The 18,360-nt window shown below is 41.6% G+C and overlaps 1 protein-coding gene across 2 annotated transcripts in view; it reads right to left on the bottom strand.

Moving 5' to 3' along the window:
• ALMS1 (ALMS1 centrosome and basal body associated protein) overlaps positions 1-17,197 on the bottom strand; it is a 151,710-nt gene extending 134,513 nt beyond the window's left edge. For both annotated transcript variants that reach the window (XM_079792033.1, XM_079792034.1), the window contains exons 1-2: positions 16,826-17,197; positions 6,122-6,247 (exon numbers count right to left, since the gene is read on the bottom strand). In XM_079792033.1, the coding sequence (XP_079648159.1) occupies positions 6,122-6,247; positions 16,826-17,191 (492 nt within the window). In that variant the 5' untranslated portion in view covers positions 17,192-17,197. The remainder of the gene's footprint in view (positions 1-6,121; positions 6,248-16,825) is intronic.
• Between the last annotated feature and the right edge of the window lie 1,163 nt (positions 17,198-18,360).

Here is an 18,360-nt window from a genome sequence, read left to right as displayed (position 1 = left end):
TCTAAAGGAGCCACCCAGCCAGGGCAGAAAATTGAAATCTTAAAAAGTACCGGTAAGTCTAACAAAATGGGGGCTAAATTTGGTACATTAAAGACAACAAAACACTAATGAAGAAATTATAAAGATCTAACCCTGGCTAGTGTGGCTCAGTTGGTTGGGTACTGTCTCTTGCACCAAAAGGTTGCCGTTGGATTCCTGGTCAGGGCATACACCTAGGTTGCGAGTTTGATCCCCAGTAGGGGGAACACAGGAGGCAGCGGATTGATGTTTTGCTCTGGCATCGATGTTTCTCTCTCTCTCTCCCTTCCACTCTCTCTAAAGATGAGCAAAAAATATTTTTTAAAAAAAAATCACAAATTCCTCTAAAAAAAAGAAGAAGAAATTAAAGACCTAAATAAAACTGTTGTGTTTGTGGATTAGTGAACTCAATATTAAGATGTCAAGTCTCTGTAAATTAATGTATAGACTCAAGGCAATTTGATCAAAATTGCAGCAGGTTATTTTAATAGAAATTGTCAAGCTTATTCTAAAATTTACATAGAAATTCAAATATCTAGCATAAACAAAACCATTTTTAAAAAGAGAAACCAAGTGGGAGCACTCACACTACCTAATTTCAAGACAGTCCAATAATTAAGAGTGTGATATTGGCATGAGGAAAGACAAATAAACCAAGAGAAACAGACCCGAACATATATGGTCAAACATGAGTATTACTGCTATCTAGTGGGAAAAGACCAAGACTGCTGCTAAACATCTTACAATACCCAGGACAGCCCACACAATAAAATATTATCTGGCCTAAAATGTCAAAAGCGGCAAGGTTGAGAAACCCTGTTCTAACAAAAAATATAGGAGAAAATCTTTGTGACCTAGGATTAGGCCAAAATTTCTCAGGTAGGACACAAGAAGTATAAACCACCAAAAAACAAAAATCAATAAGCCAACTCCATCAAAATTAAAATTTCTGCTCTTTGAGAGAGAGGAAAACACAAAGAAAAAACAAAGACGGAAAAAATATTTGCAAAACACATCTGATAAAGGACTTACATCTATCCTACATAATAAAAGGGTAATATGTAAATTACCATCACTCCGCTACGCCCACGATTGGGCCAGCAGGAGGCGCAGGGGGCGGGACTCGGGGTGGCCGATTGGGCCGGCGGGACGCTGAGCTCACGTTGCCAGTGGCGGCACGAGCTCAGCGTCTGAGCCATGGCTGTGCTGCGGGACAGAAGGGGCCTCTGGGACAGCGAGCCCACGTCCTGCTGCGGACCATCAAAAGCGGGTAGCGAAAACAGGGGAGCTGTCTGTCTGTCTGCTCCGGCACCAGGCCTTTCGAAAGCCTCCGCTGCGCTGGAGGCTTTCGAAAGGCCTGGTGCACCAGCAGACAGACAGCCAGCTCCCCTGCGATCGAAAGCGGGGAGCTGTGTGTCCGCTCCAGCACCAGCGGACCCCCTGCCATCAAAAGCGGGGAGCAGGCTGCTAGCAGTGTCCGCGGAGCGTGCTAGGCTTTGCGGGGCAGTGGATATGGCCTGGATGGCAGGTTAGGCCTAGGGGACCCTACACGTGCATGATTTAATCATGCACTGGGCCTTTAGTAATAGAAAAAGAACTCTCAAAATTCAATAAATGGAACAAATCAGCAAGAAAAAAAATGGGGAACAGACTTATATAGATACTTCACTAAAGAGGAAAGAGGGAGCCCTAGTGGTATGGCTCAGTTGGTTGGGTGTCCTTCAGTGAACTGAAAGGTTGCGAGTTCAATTCCCAGTCAGGGCACATGCCTGGGTTCTGGGCTCAATCCCCAGTAGGGGACATGCAGTAGGCAGCTGATGTTGCACTCTCACATCAATGTTTCTCTCTCTCTCCCTTCCCTTTTCTCTTTCTCTCTAAAAATCAGTTAAAAAATCTTAAAAAGAAAGAAGAAACATGGATGGCAAATAAGTACACAAAAAAGGTGCACAGTATTATTACTCATTAGGAAAATACATACTAAAACCACAATGAAACACCATAATACACCTAGAATGGATAAAATTTTAAAATCTGATAATACCAAGAGCTCAAAGAATGCAAAGCAACTAGAACTCTCATACACTATGGAGTATGTAAAATGGTACAGTCACTTAGGAAAACAGTTTTGACACTTTCTTATAATGTTAGATAATCACCCGTAAATATTTAATCACTGAGTAAGGCTTTATTTTTCCTCCAACAAATATGTACGAGTTCTTTCCCTATCCGCTCATAATTTTTCCATTTCTTTTAAGTTTATGATTATGTTCTAAATCAATGGTTCTCAAAATGGGGTCTGAGGCTCCCTGGGGATTACTGGCATCCTTTTAGTGAACCCTGTTCAGTGATCCCCTTTTCTAACTACATTTGTGAGCCTCCCTTTTCTTTTTCTTTTTTCTTTTTAATATATTTTATTGATTTTTTACAGAGAGGAAGGGAGAGGGATAGAAAGCTAGAAACATTGATGAGAAAGAAACATCGACCAGCTGCCTCCTGCACGCCCCCTACCGGGGATGTGCCCGCAACCAATGTACATGCCCTTGACCGGAATCGAACCTGGGACCTTTCAGTCCACAGACCGATGCTCTATCCACAGAGCCAAACCGGTTTCGGCAAGCCTCCCTTTTCTAACTACATTTCTATGTAAGGACAGATTTTCTTCCCCCCTTTTTTTTTAAATTTTTTAAAATATATTTTTACTGGAGAGAAACCAAGATGGCGGCATAGGCAAACACCTAAACTGCTGCCTCGCACAACAATTTCAAAACTACAACTAAAAGACAAAACGGACACCATCCAGAACCACAGGAAAGCTGAGTGGAAATTCTACAACTAGAAGGAAAGAGAAAAACACATTGAGACTCAGAGGAGCTGCAAAAGGCTGAGGTACGGAAACGCGCGGGCGCGTGGGGAGGGCTGGCGGCTGAGTACTCGGATGGCTTTCTCAAGCAGGAGGGAGACAAAAGCTCCCAACTGCGCTGAACTCCAGTTCCGGGCGAGACCCTGGGGACCCAGACTCATACAGGGGGGAATCTGGACTGTCAAGAAAAGAGAAAAGCACACTGAGACTCGGGGGAGCTGCGGAAGGCAGAGGTCCGGAGGCGCATTCGCACAGAAAGGATTGACTGCTGAATGCGTGGCTGGCTTTCTCAAGCGGGAGGGAGACGGAAACTCCTGACTGCACTGAACTCCAGTTCCGGGTTAGACTCTGGGAACCCAGACTCATTGGGGGAGAAACAACTGTCTGGCAGCGGGCGAAACTCGAGGGCGGCTTTCTCTGAGGTGCTTGCAACGATTACCGAGGGACACTGAGACCCAGGGGCCTCATAGGGCAGGGCTGACGGGAAGACAAGGCTGTCTGCTCTGCCCTGAGACTCTGCCCAAGCTGAGCACAGAGGCTTTTGCAATTTTGCAAGTCTTGTCTCATAAGGCTGTCACCAGCACAGAAGTTCTCCCAGTGTGTAGACACAGCTAATTGTCACAGCCAATTGGCCTGGAAGTCAATTCCTCCCAGCGATACCAACAACAATCAAGACTTAACTACAACAAAGCTGTACACACAGTCCACAAAGGGGTGCATCAAGAGTGTCCACCTCAGTGGGGAGGCCGACCCACTGGGCCCTATAGGACACCTAGCACACAAAGCTACTCTATCAATTCAGGGAAGCAGCCAAAATGCGGAGACAAAGAAACGGGTCACAAATGAAAGAAATGGAGAAAAGCAAATGACTGGATATAGAGTTCAAAACCACGGTTATAAGTTTTTTCAAGAATTTCCTAGAAAAGGCCGATAAATTTAGCGAGACCCTTGAGGATATGAAAAAGGACCAACTAGAAATTAAACATACACTGACTGAAATTAAAAATATTATACAGAGACCTAACAGCAGACTAGAGGACGGCAAGAATCAAGTCAAAGATCTGAAATACAAAGAAGCAAAAAACACTCAATCAGAAAAGCAAAAAGAAAAAAGAATCCAAAAATTTGAAGATAGTGTAAGAAGCCTCTGGGACAACCTCAAGAGTACCAACATCCGAATTATGGGGGTGCCAGAAGAAGAGAGAGAGCAAGATACTAAAAACCTATTTGAAGAAATAATGACAGAAAACTTCCCCCACCTGGTGAAAGAAATAAGACTTACAAGACCAGGAAGTGCAGAGAACCCCAAACAAAAGGAATCCAAAGAGGACCACACCAAGACACATCATAATTAAAATGCCAAGAGCAAAAGACAAAGAGAGAATATTAAAAGCAGCAAGAGAAAAACAGTTAGTTACCTACAAGGGAGCTCCCATACGATTGTCAGCTGATTTCTCAACAGAAACTATGCAGGCCAGACAGGAGTGGTAAGAAATATTCAAAGTGATGAATAGCAAGAACCTACAAACAAGATTACTCTACCCAGCAAAGCTATCATTCAGAATCGAAGGGCAGATAAAGAGCTTCACAGATAAGAAAAAGCTAAAGGAGTTCATCACCACCAAACCAGTATTATATGAAATGCTGAAAGGTATTCTTTAAGAAGAGGAAGAAGAAGAAAAAGGTAAAGATAAAAATTATGAACAACAAATACATATCTATCAACAAGTGAATCTAAAAATCAGGTGAATAAAAAATCTGATGAACAGAATAAACTGGTGAATATAATAGAATCAGGGGCATAGAAAGGGAGTGGGCTGACAATTCTCAGGGGGAAAGGGGTGTGGGGGGTGCGGGAAGAGACTGGACAAAAATCGTACACCTATGGATGAGGACAGTTGGGGGGAGGTAAGGGCAGAGGGTGGGGTGGAAACTGGGTGGAGGGGAGCTATGCGGGGGGGGGAAAGAGGAATAATTGTAATAATCTGAACAATAAAGATTTATTAAATTAAAAAAAAATAAAAACAAAAGGACTGTCCTAGGAAGAAATAAATAAATAAATAAACAAACAAACAAATAAATTCTGGCTCTTTTTATTTAAAATAAATAAATAAAATATAAAATATATTTTTACTGATTCAGAGAGGAAGGGAGAGGGAGAGGGATATAGAAACATTAATAATGAGAGAGAATCACTGATTAGCTGCATCCTACATGCCCCCTACTGGGAATCGAGCCCACAACCAGGTATATACCTTCGACCGGAATCGAACCTGGGCCCCTTCAGTCCGAGGCCAACGCTTTATCCACTGTGCCAAACCAACTAAGGCAAGGCTAGATTTTCTTTACATACTTCCACCAAAATAATACATCCCAAAGGAATAAATGCAGAAGCAGATATGAGAATCTAGTTGTAAAGGTTAATTGTTTGTGTCACTTGACTGGACCACAGGGTGCCCAGATATTTGACTAAACATTATAGTAGGTATGTCTGGATGAGATTACCATTTGATCCATAGACTGAGTAAAGCAGCTTGCCATTCCAAATGTGGGCAGGCCTCATCCAATCCTTTAAAGGCCTGAATAGAACAAAAAGCTGAGTAAGAGAGAATTCCTTCTCTCTGCCTAATGGTCTTTGAGCTGGGACATTGGTCTTCCCCTGTCTTTGGACTTGGACTCAGAATGGAACATAAACCATCAGCTGGCCTGGTCCTCAGGCCTTTAGACTCAGGCTGTAACTATACTATCAGCTCTCCTGAGTCACCAGATCACAGATATTGGGAATTCTCCATGATTACATGAGCATATACAGTGTGTGTGTGTATGTGTGTGTGTGTGTGTGTGTATATACACACACACATATATACATATATATATATGGTGTATATATGTCTCCCACTGGTTTTATTTTTCTAATAGACCAACTGTTTTCTATGAAGCCTGACATTAAAGAAATATGCAAAAATGTTAAGCAATGCCACTCTTCCAATTAATTTTTTTTGTTGTTTGGGAAAATAGTCACTTTTCACTTTAAAATACATTATTTATGTTAATATATAATAGCTTTGGCATTTTAAATATTTTAATAATTAGTAAGCTAAATATCGATATAGATAACCCATATAAACAATAGAGAAATGGAATATTAAAGTAATTAATCTCTTTCCATTCTTCATAGCTAAATAAGAATTTCTCATACTGTTTACCAAAAGTAACACAGTTTACCAGTTATATAAGACATACCTGATCATCCCCAGAACCCTTCTGAGCTGTTTCTTCCAAAGAGACCACATTAGAATCAGAAATCTGTGTTCTACTATTTTCTTGAGATGATGACTGTTGCCATACATGACTGGTCAATGGAACAACCTGAAAGTCAAAAGCAGATTTAAATATAGTACTAACAAAATCTAACACAAATTTATTTCTCAATTGATAAACCTTTTCATATATATGACATTTCAACATCACAACCACTTATTCAAGTTATTATCCTCACTGAACTTATGATTATCCTGTTAACTCAATATACTTTTCAATAAACTACAGCAGTTCCTTAACTTCCTATACCACCAGAGGTAGAAGAAGCAAGCAGAGACATGCAAATTATATAAAAATCTTAATGTTTGAGATGCCTCAGAAATTAGCTCTAATAGTAAGGACTAAAATAAAAGTTAGGCTCATTTTATGAAACTGGTTGAAACAGGGCTCTCCCAGTTGTAGAAGACAGCAATAAAAGCTGTGACTGCTGCCCAAGGCTGAAACAATGCAAATGAAAAAGATCAGATGCAATCAAACAAAAATGAACTAGGTCAAGTCACTCTCTGGTTCAGGGACTAATTCTCGAGATTTTACCCAATATCCCTGGAGAATAAAAACCCAAAGCTTCCAATATTAGACTTCTTCCTAAAAAAGCAGATACAAGGGACAGAGACAACCACAAAACACCAGGTAGAGAAGGGTGCACCAAAAATCAAAACAAAACAACACTCCTACTAAAAAGGTGATTACAAACTACACATTCAAAAGACATTTTAAAAATAAGAATATCTCAGAGTCTCAGAGAGATAAATTAAGAAGACACAATGGCCATAAAAAAGAAAGCTGTTATAAAACAGGCAGCTATGAGTCAAAAAAAGATGAATGCTGCCTGGCCAATGTGGCTCAGTGGTTGAGCATCAACCTATGAACCAGGAGATCACAATTCAATTCCTGGTCAGGGCACATGCCCAAGTGGCAGACTTGATCCACATCAGGGGCATGCAGGAGACAGCTGATCCATGATTCTCTCTGATCATTGATGTTTCTATCTCTCTCTCCTTTTCCCTTCCTATCTGAAACCAATAAAAAAAATATTTTTTAAAAAGATGAATGCTACTAAAAAATTAATAACAACAAATATAAAAGCCTGTGAAGGAAACCCAAGGTCATCAGATTTTCCCCCAGAATTACTGCTACTACACTAACAAAACATTTTTACAGAGCACATACAATAAGGTGTTTTTGATCATAGAAAGGCCAACTTAACTGAAAATCTATTCAATAACTAAAGAGAAAAAGGAGAGATTTCTAAGATATAAAGTGTTCCAAGAGGTTTTTCTCAAAATACAGAGCACCATGGAACACACCCACGTTGCTTCGATGGCAATTTTTAAAAGATAAAGAAAAACAAAGAAAGCTGTTATGCAAACTCATTTTGGCAATCTGAAATACCTAAATATATAACAATTCAGCCAATGTTTTGGCACAGGAAAGAAGCCCTCCAGGAAAGAATGAAAATTCAAAATGGCTATTCACTGTAGCTAAATAATGCGAGGGGTGGAGCATGAGGGGTCTTGCCTTTGAAACAGCTGATTCATAACAGCTTACAAAGAGAGGATTCAATTCATTAGAATCCTATATAATAAAAGGCTAATATGCAAATCGACTGAACAGTGGAATGACCGGTTGTTATAACGTGCACTGACCACCAGGGGGCAGATGCTCGAGGCAGGAGTTGCCCCCTGGTGGTCAGTGCATTCCCACAGGGGAAGCTCCACTCAGCCAGAAGCCCTGAGCCAGGCTCATGGCTGGCGAGCGCAGAGGCAGTGGCAGGAGCTTCTCCCACCTCTGTGGCAGCCCTAAGGATGTTCGACTGATGGCTTAGGCCCACTCCCCTGCGGGCTCCCAGACTGCGAGAGGGTGCAGGCTGGGCTGAGGGACACCCCCAACCCCTCAGCGCATGAATTTTGTGCACCGGGCCTCTAGTATTTGTAGAAAACTAATGCTACAATAGGAAGAAACTAGCAATTTGAAATTAACACAATGTGGAAGAAAAAGAACACTCCCCCTCACTTTATCAGTTGAAAGAAAACCTGAAAGTTAAAATTAAATGTTAGATGTTCTTATTTAAAAACCCATTTCCCAGCCCTAACCGGTTTGGCTTAGTGGATAGAGCGTCGGCCTGTGGACTGAAGGGTACCAGGTTCGATTCCGGTAAAGGGCATGTACCTTGGTTGCGGGCACATCCCCAGTAGGGAGTGTGCAAGAGGCAGCTGAATCGATGTTTCTCTCTAATCGATGTTTCTAACTCTCTATCCCTCTCCTGTAAAAAATCAGTAAAATATATTTTAAAAAAACAAAAATTTCCTAGAATTCCTCATTTTTATTGTCTACCTGATTGTTCTGACTTTATCAAGTAACGAGAGGCCCAGTGCATGATTGAATCATGCACGTGTAGGGTCCCCTACACGCTCCAGCGTGGCGGAGGCTTCCGAAAGGCCTGGTGCCTGAGCAGACAGGCACCCAGCTCCCCTGCTTTTGATGGTCCACGACGGGACGTGAGCTCGCTGCCCCAGAGGCCCCTTCTGTTCCGCAGCACAGCCATGGCGCAGACGCTGAGCTCGCGCCGCCACTGGCGACGCGAGCTCAGCGTCCTGCAGGCCCAATCGGCTACCCCGGCCACCCCGAGTCCCGCCCCCTGCACCTCCCTCTGGCCCAATCGTGGGCGTAGCGGAGTGATGGTAATTTACATATTACCATTTTATTAGGTAGGATTAATTTCTAATACATGTTTGATCAGCTTTCCCACAGTTGCCTCTGGATAGTAGGGTAACCCAAATACTTGACGGAGGATTCTTAAAATAAGTGCTTCAAAACTAAACAGGTGTCATCAGCAATTCTCTGATCTGAGATTAAATGCCTTTACATATAAATTAACTTTTAAAGAGTACTTCCCTAAGTCAGTTTTTAATATTAAAAGTTAAGGACTTCTGCCCTTGTCCAGTTGCTGAGTTGGTTGGAGCGTCATTTAGTACACTAAAAGGTTGTGGGTTTGATTCCTGGCCAGGACATGTGCAGGAGGCAACCGATTGATGTTTCTGTCTCTCTCTCTAAAAATCAATATAAACATATTTCGGGTGATGATTACATAAATAAAAAGTTAATGGACTCCAACTATATACCCTCTAGAAGAGAAGTAGTTTGATCTAAGGACATACATAGGCTGAAAGTAAAAGAATGGGAAAATTTTTCATGCAAATGGAAACCAAAAGAGGACAGCCGTGTCTGTGCTAGTAATAGACAAAAAGACTTTAAATCAATAACTGTTACAAGTGACAGAGGAGGACATTTTATAACAACAAAAGAATCAATTCACCAAGAACTTATAACAAGTATTTATACACCAAATCTCAGAGCTCATAAATTACAAAGTTTGATATTACAATGATATTAAGAGACTTCAATACCTCACTTTCAATAATGGATAGAACAATCAGATCGAAGAACAAGGAGATAGAGGAACTGAACTCTATAGACACTGGACCTAATAGAAATAAACAGAACACTCCACTCAACAACAGCAGAATATGCATTTCTCAAGTACACATGAAATATCCTTCAGGATAGAACACATTAAGCACAAAACAAGTCTTAACAAATTCAAGAAGATTGAACTCACACACACCTATCTTTTCCAATCACAATGGGATGAAACTAGATATCAACAGCCCAAGAAAAACTGAAATTCCACAAATATATGAAAATTAAACAATATACTCTTAGAAAAACAACAGGTCAAACAAGAAGTCACAAGGAAAATTATAAAATACTTTGACATAATGACAATTTAAAAATACCAAAATTTATGGAATGCAACAAAAGCAGAGGTAAGAGAAAGTTTATGGCTGGCTGTAAGGTTATATATGTATATTTTTATAGGCAAGATCAGCCCTGGCCAGTGTGGCTCATTTGGTTGGAGCACTGTCCATACACCAGAAGGTAGCAGGTTTGATTCCAGGTCAGGGCATATATCCAGGTTGTGGGTTTGATCCCCAGTTGGGGTGCGTGTGGGAGGCAGCCGATCAATAATTCTCTATCATTGATGTTTCTACCTCCCTCTCCATTCCTCTCTGAAATCAATAAAATACACACACACACACACACACACACACACACACACACACACACACATATATTAAAAAACAAAACTACATTATAAAGCTATGTAATTAAAACAGTATGGTAGTGACCTAAAAACAGACAAATACCTAAGAAACCTGAAACACCAATCAGAAAGAATGTGTCACTCCTATGTTTATAGCAGCACAATTTACAATAGCTAAGATCTTCAACAGTCCAAGTGCCCATCCTTAGAAAAGTGGATAAAAAACTGTGGTACAGCTCTAGCTGGTTTGGCTCAGTGGATAGAGCGTCGGCCTGCAGACTGAAGGGTCTCAGGTTCGATTCCAGTCAAAGGCATGTACCTTGGTTGCGGGCACATCCCCAGTAGGGGGTGTGCAGGAGGCAGCTGATCGATGTTTCTCTCTCATCGATGTTTCTAACTTTCTATCCCTCTCCCTTCCTGTCTGTAAAAATCAATAAAATATATTTTAAAAACAAAACACAAAAACTGTGGTACATTTACACCATGGAATACTATGCAGCAGTGAAAAAGAAGGATCTCTTACCCTTTGAGATAGCATGGAGGGACCTGAAGAATATTATGCTAAGCTAAATAAGCGAGTCAGAGAAAGACAAGTATCACATGATCTCACTCATATGTGGAATCTAATAAACAAAATAAATTGATGAACAAAATAGATCTAGAGACACAGAAGCATGGAATAGATGGTCAAATCGAAGAGGCAAGGCAAGGGGAAGGGGGAGGGGAGGGGAAGGAGGGAGGAAAAGGGAGGAGGAGGGGGAGAGATCAACCAAAGAACTCAGACGCATATATGCATAACCCATGGATACACACAACGGGTGGTGAAGGCGTGGGGTGGGGGGCGGGCTAGAAGGGGCCAATGGGGTAAAAAAGGGAATATATGTAATATTGTCAACAACAAAGATTTTTTAAAAATAGCCCAGCCGGTTGTGGCTCAGTGGTTGAGAATGGACCATGCAGAAGGCAGATGATCAATGATTCTCATCACTGATGTTTCTATCTTTCCCTTTTCCTTCTTCTCTGAAATCAATAAAAATATATATATTTTTAAAAACTACAATGAGAAATCACTTCACACTAATCAGGATGGCTACTATTAAAAATAGTAATTATTATTATTGGTCAGGATATTGAAAAACTGGAACCTTCGTTGGTAGGATATAAAATGATACAATCACCACAAAAAAACAGAACAGAGATCCCTCAGGAAATTAAAACCAAAACTACTATATGACCCATATGATCCCACAATCGCACTTCTGCGTATATATCCAAAAGAACTGAAGGCAAGTCACTTTGCAAGAAAGTTTGTCAGTTCCTCACAAAATTAAACATACTCTTATTACTCTATTACTAAAATTGGAAATTAAAGAGGGGACTTGACTACTGACACTACAGATATACACAGAGACGATCCCTAACTTATAGTTCAGCTTACAAATTTTCAACCTTACGATGGTGGATATCTTATATGTTCAGTAGAAACCATACTTCAAATTTTGAATTTTGATCTTTTCCCAGGCTAGCAATATGCAATATGATACTCTTGTGATGCTGGGCAGCAACAGCAAGCCTCAGCTCCAAATCAGCCACAAGATTATGAGGATAAATAACCAATAATCTACAATGTACTGTGTTGCCAGCATTTTTAAATATCATGTTTTATGTTTTTATATCCCATCATGCCAACAAAATGCCCATCTGTGCCTCTTGCTTCTGGTGAGAAGAGGAAGGCAATTAAAACTTATGATGGGGCTACATCCCAATAATGTAAGTGTTCTCAGCACATTTAAGGTAGGCTAGGCTAAGCTATGATGTTCTGTAAGTTAGGTGTATTAAATGCATTTTCAACTTATACACAACTTACAATGGGCTTACTGGAACTGAGCCCCATTTAAAGTCAAGGAGCATCTGTACTATGATAACATACATAACTGAATGTTAAGAAATTTGTTAAGTTAGAGCAGAGGTCCTCAAACTTTTTAAACAGGGGGCCCGTTCACTGTCCCTCAGACCGTTGGAGGGCCGGACTACAGTTTAAAAAAACTATGAACAAATTCCTATGCACACTGCACATATCTTATTTTGAAGTAAAAAAACAAAACGGCAAAAACACCCGCGGGCCATAGTTTGAGGACGCCTGAGTTAGAGGAAATGGACAAACACCTGAAAAAATCACAAATTACTGAACCTGACTCAAGAAGGAATAGGTGCCCTAACCGGTTTGGCTCAGTGGATAGAGTGTCGGCCTGCGGACTGAAGGGTCCCAGGTTCGATTCCAGTCAAGGGCATGTACCTTGGTTGCAGGCACATCCCCAGTAGGAAAGTGTGCAGGAGGCAGCTGATCGATGTTTCTCTCTCATCGATGTTTCTAACTCTCTATCCCTCTCCCTTCCTCTCTGTAAAAAATCAATAAAATGTATTTAAAAAAAAAAAAAAAGGAATAGGTGATCTGAGTAGACCTGTATAGCAAGAAAATAGTATAAATTTATAATTAAAATATTTTCCAAAAAGAAAAGCCCAAACACATATGATAAAATCTACCAAACACTCAAAAATTATTAATTCTGATCCTTCAAACTCAAAAACAGAAGGAACACTTGCAACGCATTTTATAAAGTCAGTATTACCCTGATACTAAACCAGACAAAAACATCACAAGGAAACTATAAATCAGTATCTTGGAAATACATATGCAAAAAATTAAAAAGAAAATACTAGGTAAATTAGTATATTTGTGTTCCTATATCCAGCAACATATAAAATATTTATATATCATGATGCTGTAAATTATCTTCAGAATGCACAAATGGCTTAGCAACCCAATATCAATTAATATAATACACCAATTAATAGCATAATTTGACAAAATCTAACACCCTTTTCATGGTAAAACACTCAACAAACCAGCAATAAAAGAACACTTTATCAATCTGGTAAAGCCATCTATGAAAAACCTACAACTAACATCATACTTTTGGTGAAAGACTGGGTTTTTTCCCATTACAATCAAGAATAAGTCAAGGATATCCTCTCTCACCACTTCTATTCAACATTATACTGGAGGTTCTAGTCAGGGAAATTAGGGGAAAATAAATAAATAAAAAGGTATCCAAATTGAAAAAGAAGAATAAAACTATACGTACTTGTATTTTACATGTATCCTAGGGAGTCTATTAAAAATCTCTTAGAACTAATAAATAAGTTCAGCAGTTGCAGAATAAAAGATCAATACACAAAAGTCAATTGTCTTTTTATACACATTCAATGAACGATCCAAAAATGGGAGGAAAAATTTCACTTACAATAGCACCAAAAAGAATAAAATACTCAGAGTAACCTAACTTATACTGAAAACTATGAAACATTATTCAACAAATTTACAGAAGATCTAAATAAATAAAAAGATAACCCATGATACTAGATCAGAAGACCTAATGTTAAGATGACAATACTTCCAAATTTTGTATTCCTATCAAAATACCAGCTGACTTTTTAACAAGCTGATCCTAAAGTTCATATGTAATTACAAGGAATCAAGAATAGCCACACACACAAAAAAAAATTCTTGAAAAAAAGGATGAAGTTAGAGGACTCATACATCTCCATTTCAAAACTAACTACAAAGCAATAGTAATCAAAATGTGTGGCATGGCATTCAAAATGGAACTGAATTAAGAATTTAGAAATAAACTCAGATATCTATGATCAACTGATTTTCAACAAGGATGCTAAGAGTTATCAGTTGGGAAAGAATAGCCTCTTCAACAAATGGTGTTGGGACAACTGGTAGCCACATACAAAAGAATGAAATTGAACTCTTTTCTCACACCACATATAATAATTAACTGAAAGTAGTGAACACACAATACAACATACAGATGATGTATTGTAGAATTGTACACCTGAAACCTATATAATTTTATTAACCAACTAGAGGCCCAGTGCACGAAATTCATGCACTGGAGGGGGGGGTGTCCCTCAGCCCAGCCTGCACCCTAGCAGTTCAGGAGCCCTCAGGGGATGTCCAACTGATGGCTTAGGCCTCCTCCCCAGGAGGAGTGGGCCTAAGCCGGCAGTCGGACATCCCACCACTGCTGCTGCACTTGCCAGCTGTGAGCCTGGCTCAGGGATTCTGGCTGAGCGGCACTCCCCCTGTGGGAGCACACTGACCACCAGGGGGGCAGCTCCTGCATTGAGCATCTTCCTCCTGGTGGTCAGTGCACGTCATAGCAACTGGTCGTTCTGCCGTTCGGTCAATTTGCATATTAGCCTTTTATATAGGATTTCACCTCAACAAATTCAATAAATAAATGAATAAATTGTTGACAAAAAATTAACTCAAGCCCGGCCAATGTGGCTCAGTGGTTGAGCATAGAACTATGAACCAGGATGTCACAGTTCGATTCCAACAAGGGCACTTGCCCAGGTTACAGGCTCGATCCCAGTAGGGGGCATGCAAGAGGCTGCTAATCAATGATTCTCTCTCATCTTGATGTTTCTATCTATCTCTCCCTCTCCCTTCCTCTCTGAAATCAATAAAAATATATTTTATAAAAATAAATCTGGGGAAACAGTAAAAGATAAAAACTGAAATAATGAATTAAATGATGAAAAGAAATAGAATTAAAATTAAATCCAAGATGTTTCCTTGGATAAAAATATAAGTAAACCCCTAGCTATCAGATCAGGGAAAAATAAAGCATAATTACACAAAACAGGACTGAGAAATGGAAATAACCACAGATGCAATTGAAAAAAATTTTAAAAAATACTATGTAGTACTCTATTACAATTAACTAGAAAATCTTACTGAAATTATTTTCTAGAAAAATCAGAAATTACCAAAATTAACCCGAGAAAAGTGAGTCTATATAGACTATCACCTTGAAAGGAATCCAGACTCAAAGTAGTTTCACTCATGATTATTTTTTCAAACATGCAAGAAATATTCATATATTACTTAAACTATTCCAGGGCATAGAAAAATAAAAATCTTCCCAATTTCTTGTATGAAAATGGCATAATAATAAGGTCAAATTTGACAAAGGCAGGTCAAGGAAACAATTTTTTTTTAAACTTAAAACCATTATCATTTATAAAATATCTGCAAATAAAATCCAGTAGTTCCTTAAGAGAAAAGCACACTATAACTAATAGTTTTTATCCTAGGAGCACATGAAAAGATTAAGAACAAAGTATATATTAATAGGTCAAAAAAGATTAAGAACTGTGCCATGTAAATGAATCTGGAGATAGGGAACAGGTTCCCCAAGGTGCCCTAGCATCCAGCACAATGCATGGCCAGTGGGGAATGCTCAGTAATATACGTATATGCTCAATGCATTGAAGACCCACTGGAATACTTACTAAGCAAAACAACTATTATTCTTTAATGATCAATAGTCCATAGCATCACTAGCTAACAGAACTTTCTGTGATGATGAAACTATTTTACATCTGCATTTTCCAATAGGGTAGCCACTAGTCAAGTGTGGTTACTGAGCACTTGAAAAGCGGTTAGTACGTATTTTTATTTTATTTATTTTATTTTTATTTGATGTAAAGAGACGCACGTGGCTAGTGACTACTGAATTGAACACAGACAGCACAGGTCTATCTAGAGTCTTTCCCATTGTTGTACTTTGTTTCACTCTGCAGTTCACATCTCGGCCAAGGGCAGTTCTCAACAATCAAACCCTAGGCTTCGTTTTGTTCCCATAACGGACGTTGCACAGAACAGAAACTTTAATAAACGATGGCTTGATACCAGAACCGCATAGCAAACTTGTTTTCTCCCTAAAAAGCAATCAATTAAACGCAAGTGTTTTCAAAATCGTCCAGATCTTCAGGACCCAGCCATAAAAACAGCTCTTTCTCCACTGCATATTAATCTTGTGCTTCAGTTTTCTAGACTGTTTGGAGCTGCGGGGCCAAAGTAAGACTCGTGCGTTGCTAAGTCGCTCTCCTACTTGCTGGGGACGACCCCTTTATTGCTACAAACCGGGGCCCAGAGAAGCACCATCTGCGAGGAGCCCCCAGAGACGAACTATTCACGCGGTTTACCTAATCCACACCGCTCCCTCGGGGGGTGTCCTTCACTCAGGCAAACTAATCTCCTAATTGTCTTCCCCACACGATCGTCCCTCGGCAACCACCTTCTCCCCACTCCCACACCGCCCTCTTCCCCTCCTTCGGGGCACGGTAAGCCCCACCTCCTCCCAGAAGCTTTCCTTAACTGCAAGAGCGGGGAACACCGGCTCCTCTGAACACCTGGCCTAATTCAAAAAGCCCGGGAACTACCGAGAGAAACAAGAGAGGTCTCTGCCAGGAAGCACGGGCGACCGTGCGACCGTCGTAGTCAGCCAGAACCTCACAAGCCTTCAGAAGCGCGACTCTGTGCCAGGCACGGCGACAGGCAGCGAGCAGGAGGCAGCCCCGTCAGAGAGCCGGCCGAGCGCTCGGGGACGACCCGTCACCCTGCCCGACCGCGCGCGGCGCCTCTGCCCCGCCAGGCCCACCTCCTCCGGGCCGCACCGCTCCCCCTCGGAGTAGCGGTGCTTCGGCGGCGGCGGCGGAGGCAAAGTCCCGCCGGGGTGCGCCTGCAGCCAGGCCTTGGCCTCGTCGTCTTCCTCGCAGTCGTCCGAACTCTCCTCCGGCTGGCTCTCGTAGTTGAAGTCCGTGTCCAGTTCCCGCTGCTCCTCTTCCTCCACGTCCTCCACCATCACCACCTCGTCCTCCTCTAAGCTCTCCGCCTCCTCCTCCTCCTTCGCCTCCTCGTCCTCGTCCTTTACCTCCTCCTCCTCCTCCTTGGCCTCCTCCTCCTCCTCCTTCTCCTCCTCCTCCTCCTCGAGCTCGCCGGGCCAAGGCAGGTCCTCAGGCTCCATCTTGGCGTCTCGCTCTCGGAGGCTGAGGAGGAGGGGGAGAGGGGAGAGGGGAGGGAGGGGAGGGGAAGAGAGCCGACTGGCGGTTGCGGCCTCACGCAGGCGCAGAGACCGCCGCCGCCTCCCGCCCCGCGCGGCGCCGCGCGGAAGGGGCGGGGCTGAGAGTGAGCGCGCGCGTTGCTAAGGACGCCCCGCGGGGGCCGGCGGGAAGGCCGGGGGCGGGGCGGAGGGAGCGGCAGGTGACGCCACGCCTCGGCCCCGTCACCGAGGCTCTGGATCACAGTACTGTTAAGCTCACAATAAACCCCGACTGGGCTCCTCTCACGGGAGGGGAGAGTTTAGTCCTCGGCTGGGCCGGGCCAGAGCTGAATTTTGACCCTGCACCCAGGGGAGACCAGACCCGAGGGCAAAACGATGGCAGTCAAACCTGCACATTAGTAATTTTTAAAGGTTGAGTGCCTAAGGTGTGACAGGCTGTATGATGGGCACTTGAAACTAACAAGGGCAGTAGAGGCGTTAAGTAAGGAGTGGGCGCTAGAATCAGAAAAATGGGAGTTTGAGTCCTAACATCGCCACTTAAAAGTGGTCTTACTGAGCCTCTATCAAATGAGGATAATGGGCCATTGAATAGGATGGTCGTGATAATCAAAGGAAGTAAGGACTTAGTGGTAGGTATTATTCGTTGACTACTATACAGTAAATCAAGTAACTCATTAAACGCTTGCAGTTCTATGAGACAAGTGTCATTTCATGTTATATTTGAAGAATCTAAGGCCCAAAGCCTCTTACCTAGTAAATGGCTGGTTGAGTCAATACCATCTCTATAAGTCCAGTAATTGCCCAGACCTATCAGCTAATAAAGGATAAAGGAGTAAATATTTATTCTGATAGCACATATGTTTTAGTATAGTCAATGATTTTGAAATGCTTTAGAAATAACGATTTTCTGAGCACTTCAGGAACCCCTGTAAAATGAATGGCAAATTAAAGAATCCTTAGGTGCTTTGCTATTACTAAGGATATGGCCATAATCAAAGTGGACTCCAGCCAATAGTCTTCATGGTATTACCCACAATAGCAGAGATAAATTGGCAATGATACTGAACCAACATTGGTGGAGTAATTTTTAGGGGTATTGCCAAGGATGTATGTCCTATCCGCCAATGACTAGA

Source organism: Cnephaeus nilssonii, assembly GCF_951640355.1.
Source record: "Cnephaeus nilssonii genome assembly, chromosome: 15".
Classification (NCBI taxonomy): Eukaryota; Metazoa; Chordata; class Mammalia; order Chiroptera; family Vespertilionidae; genus Cnephaeus; species Cnephaeus nilssonii.
This window is presented reverse-complemented; position numbering and strand designations above follow the sequence as displayed.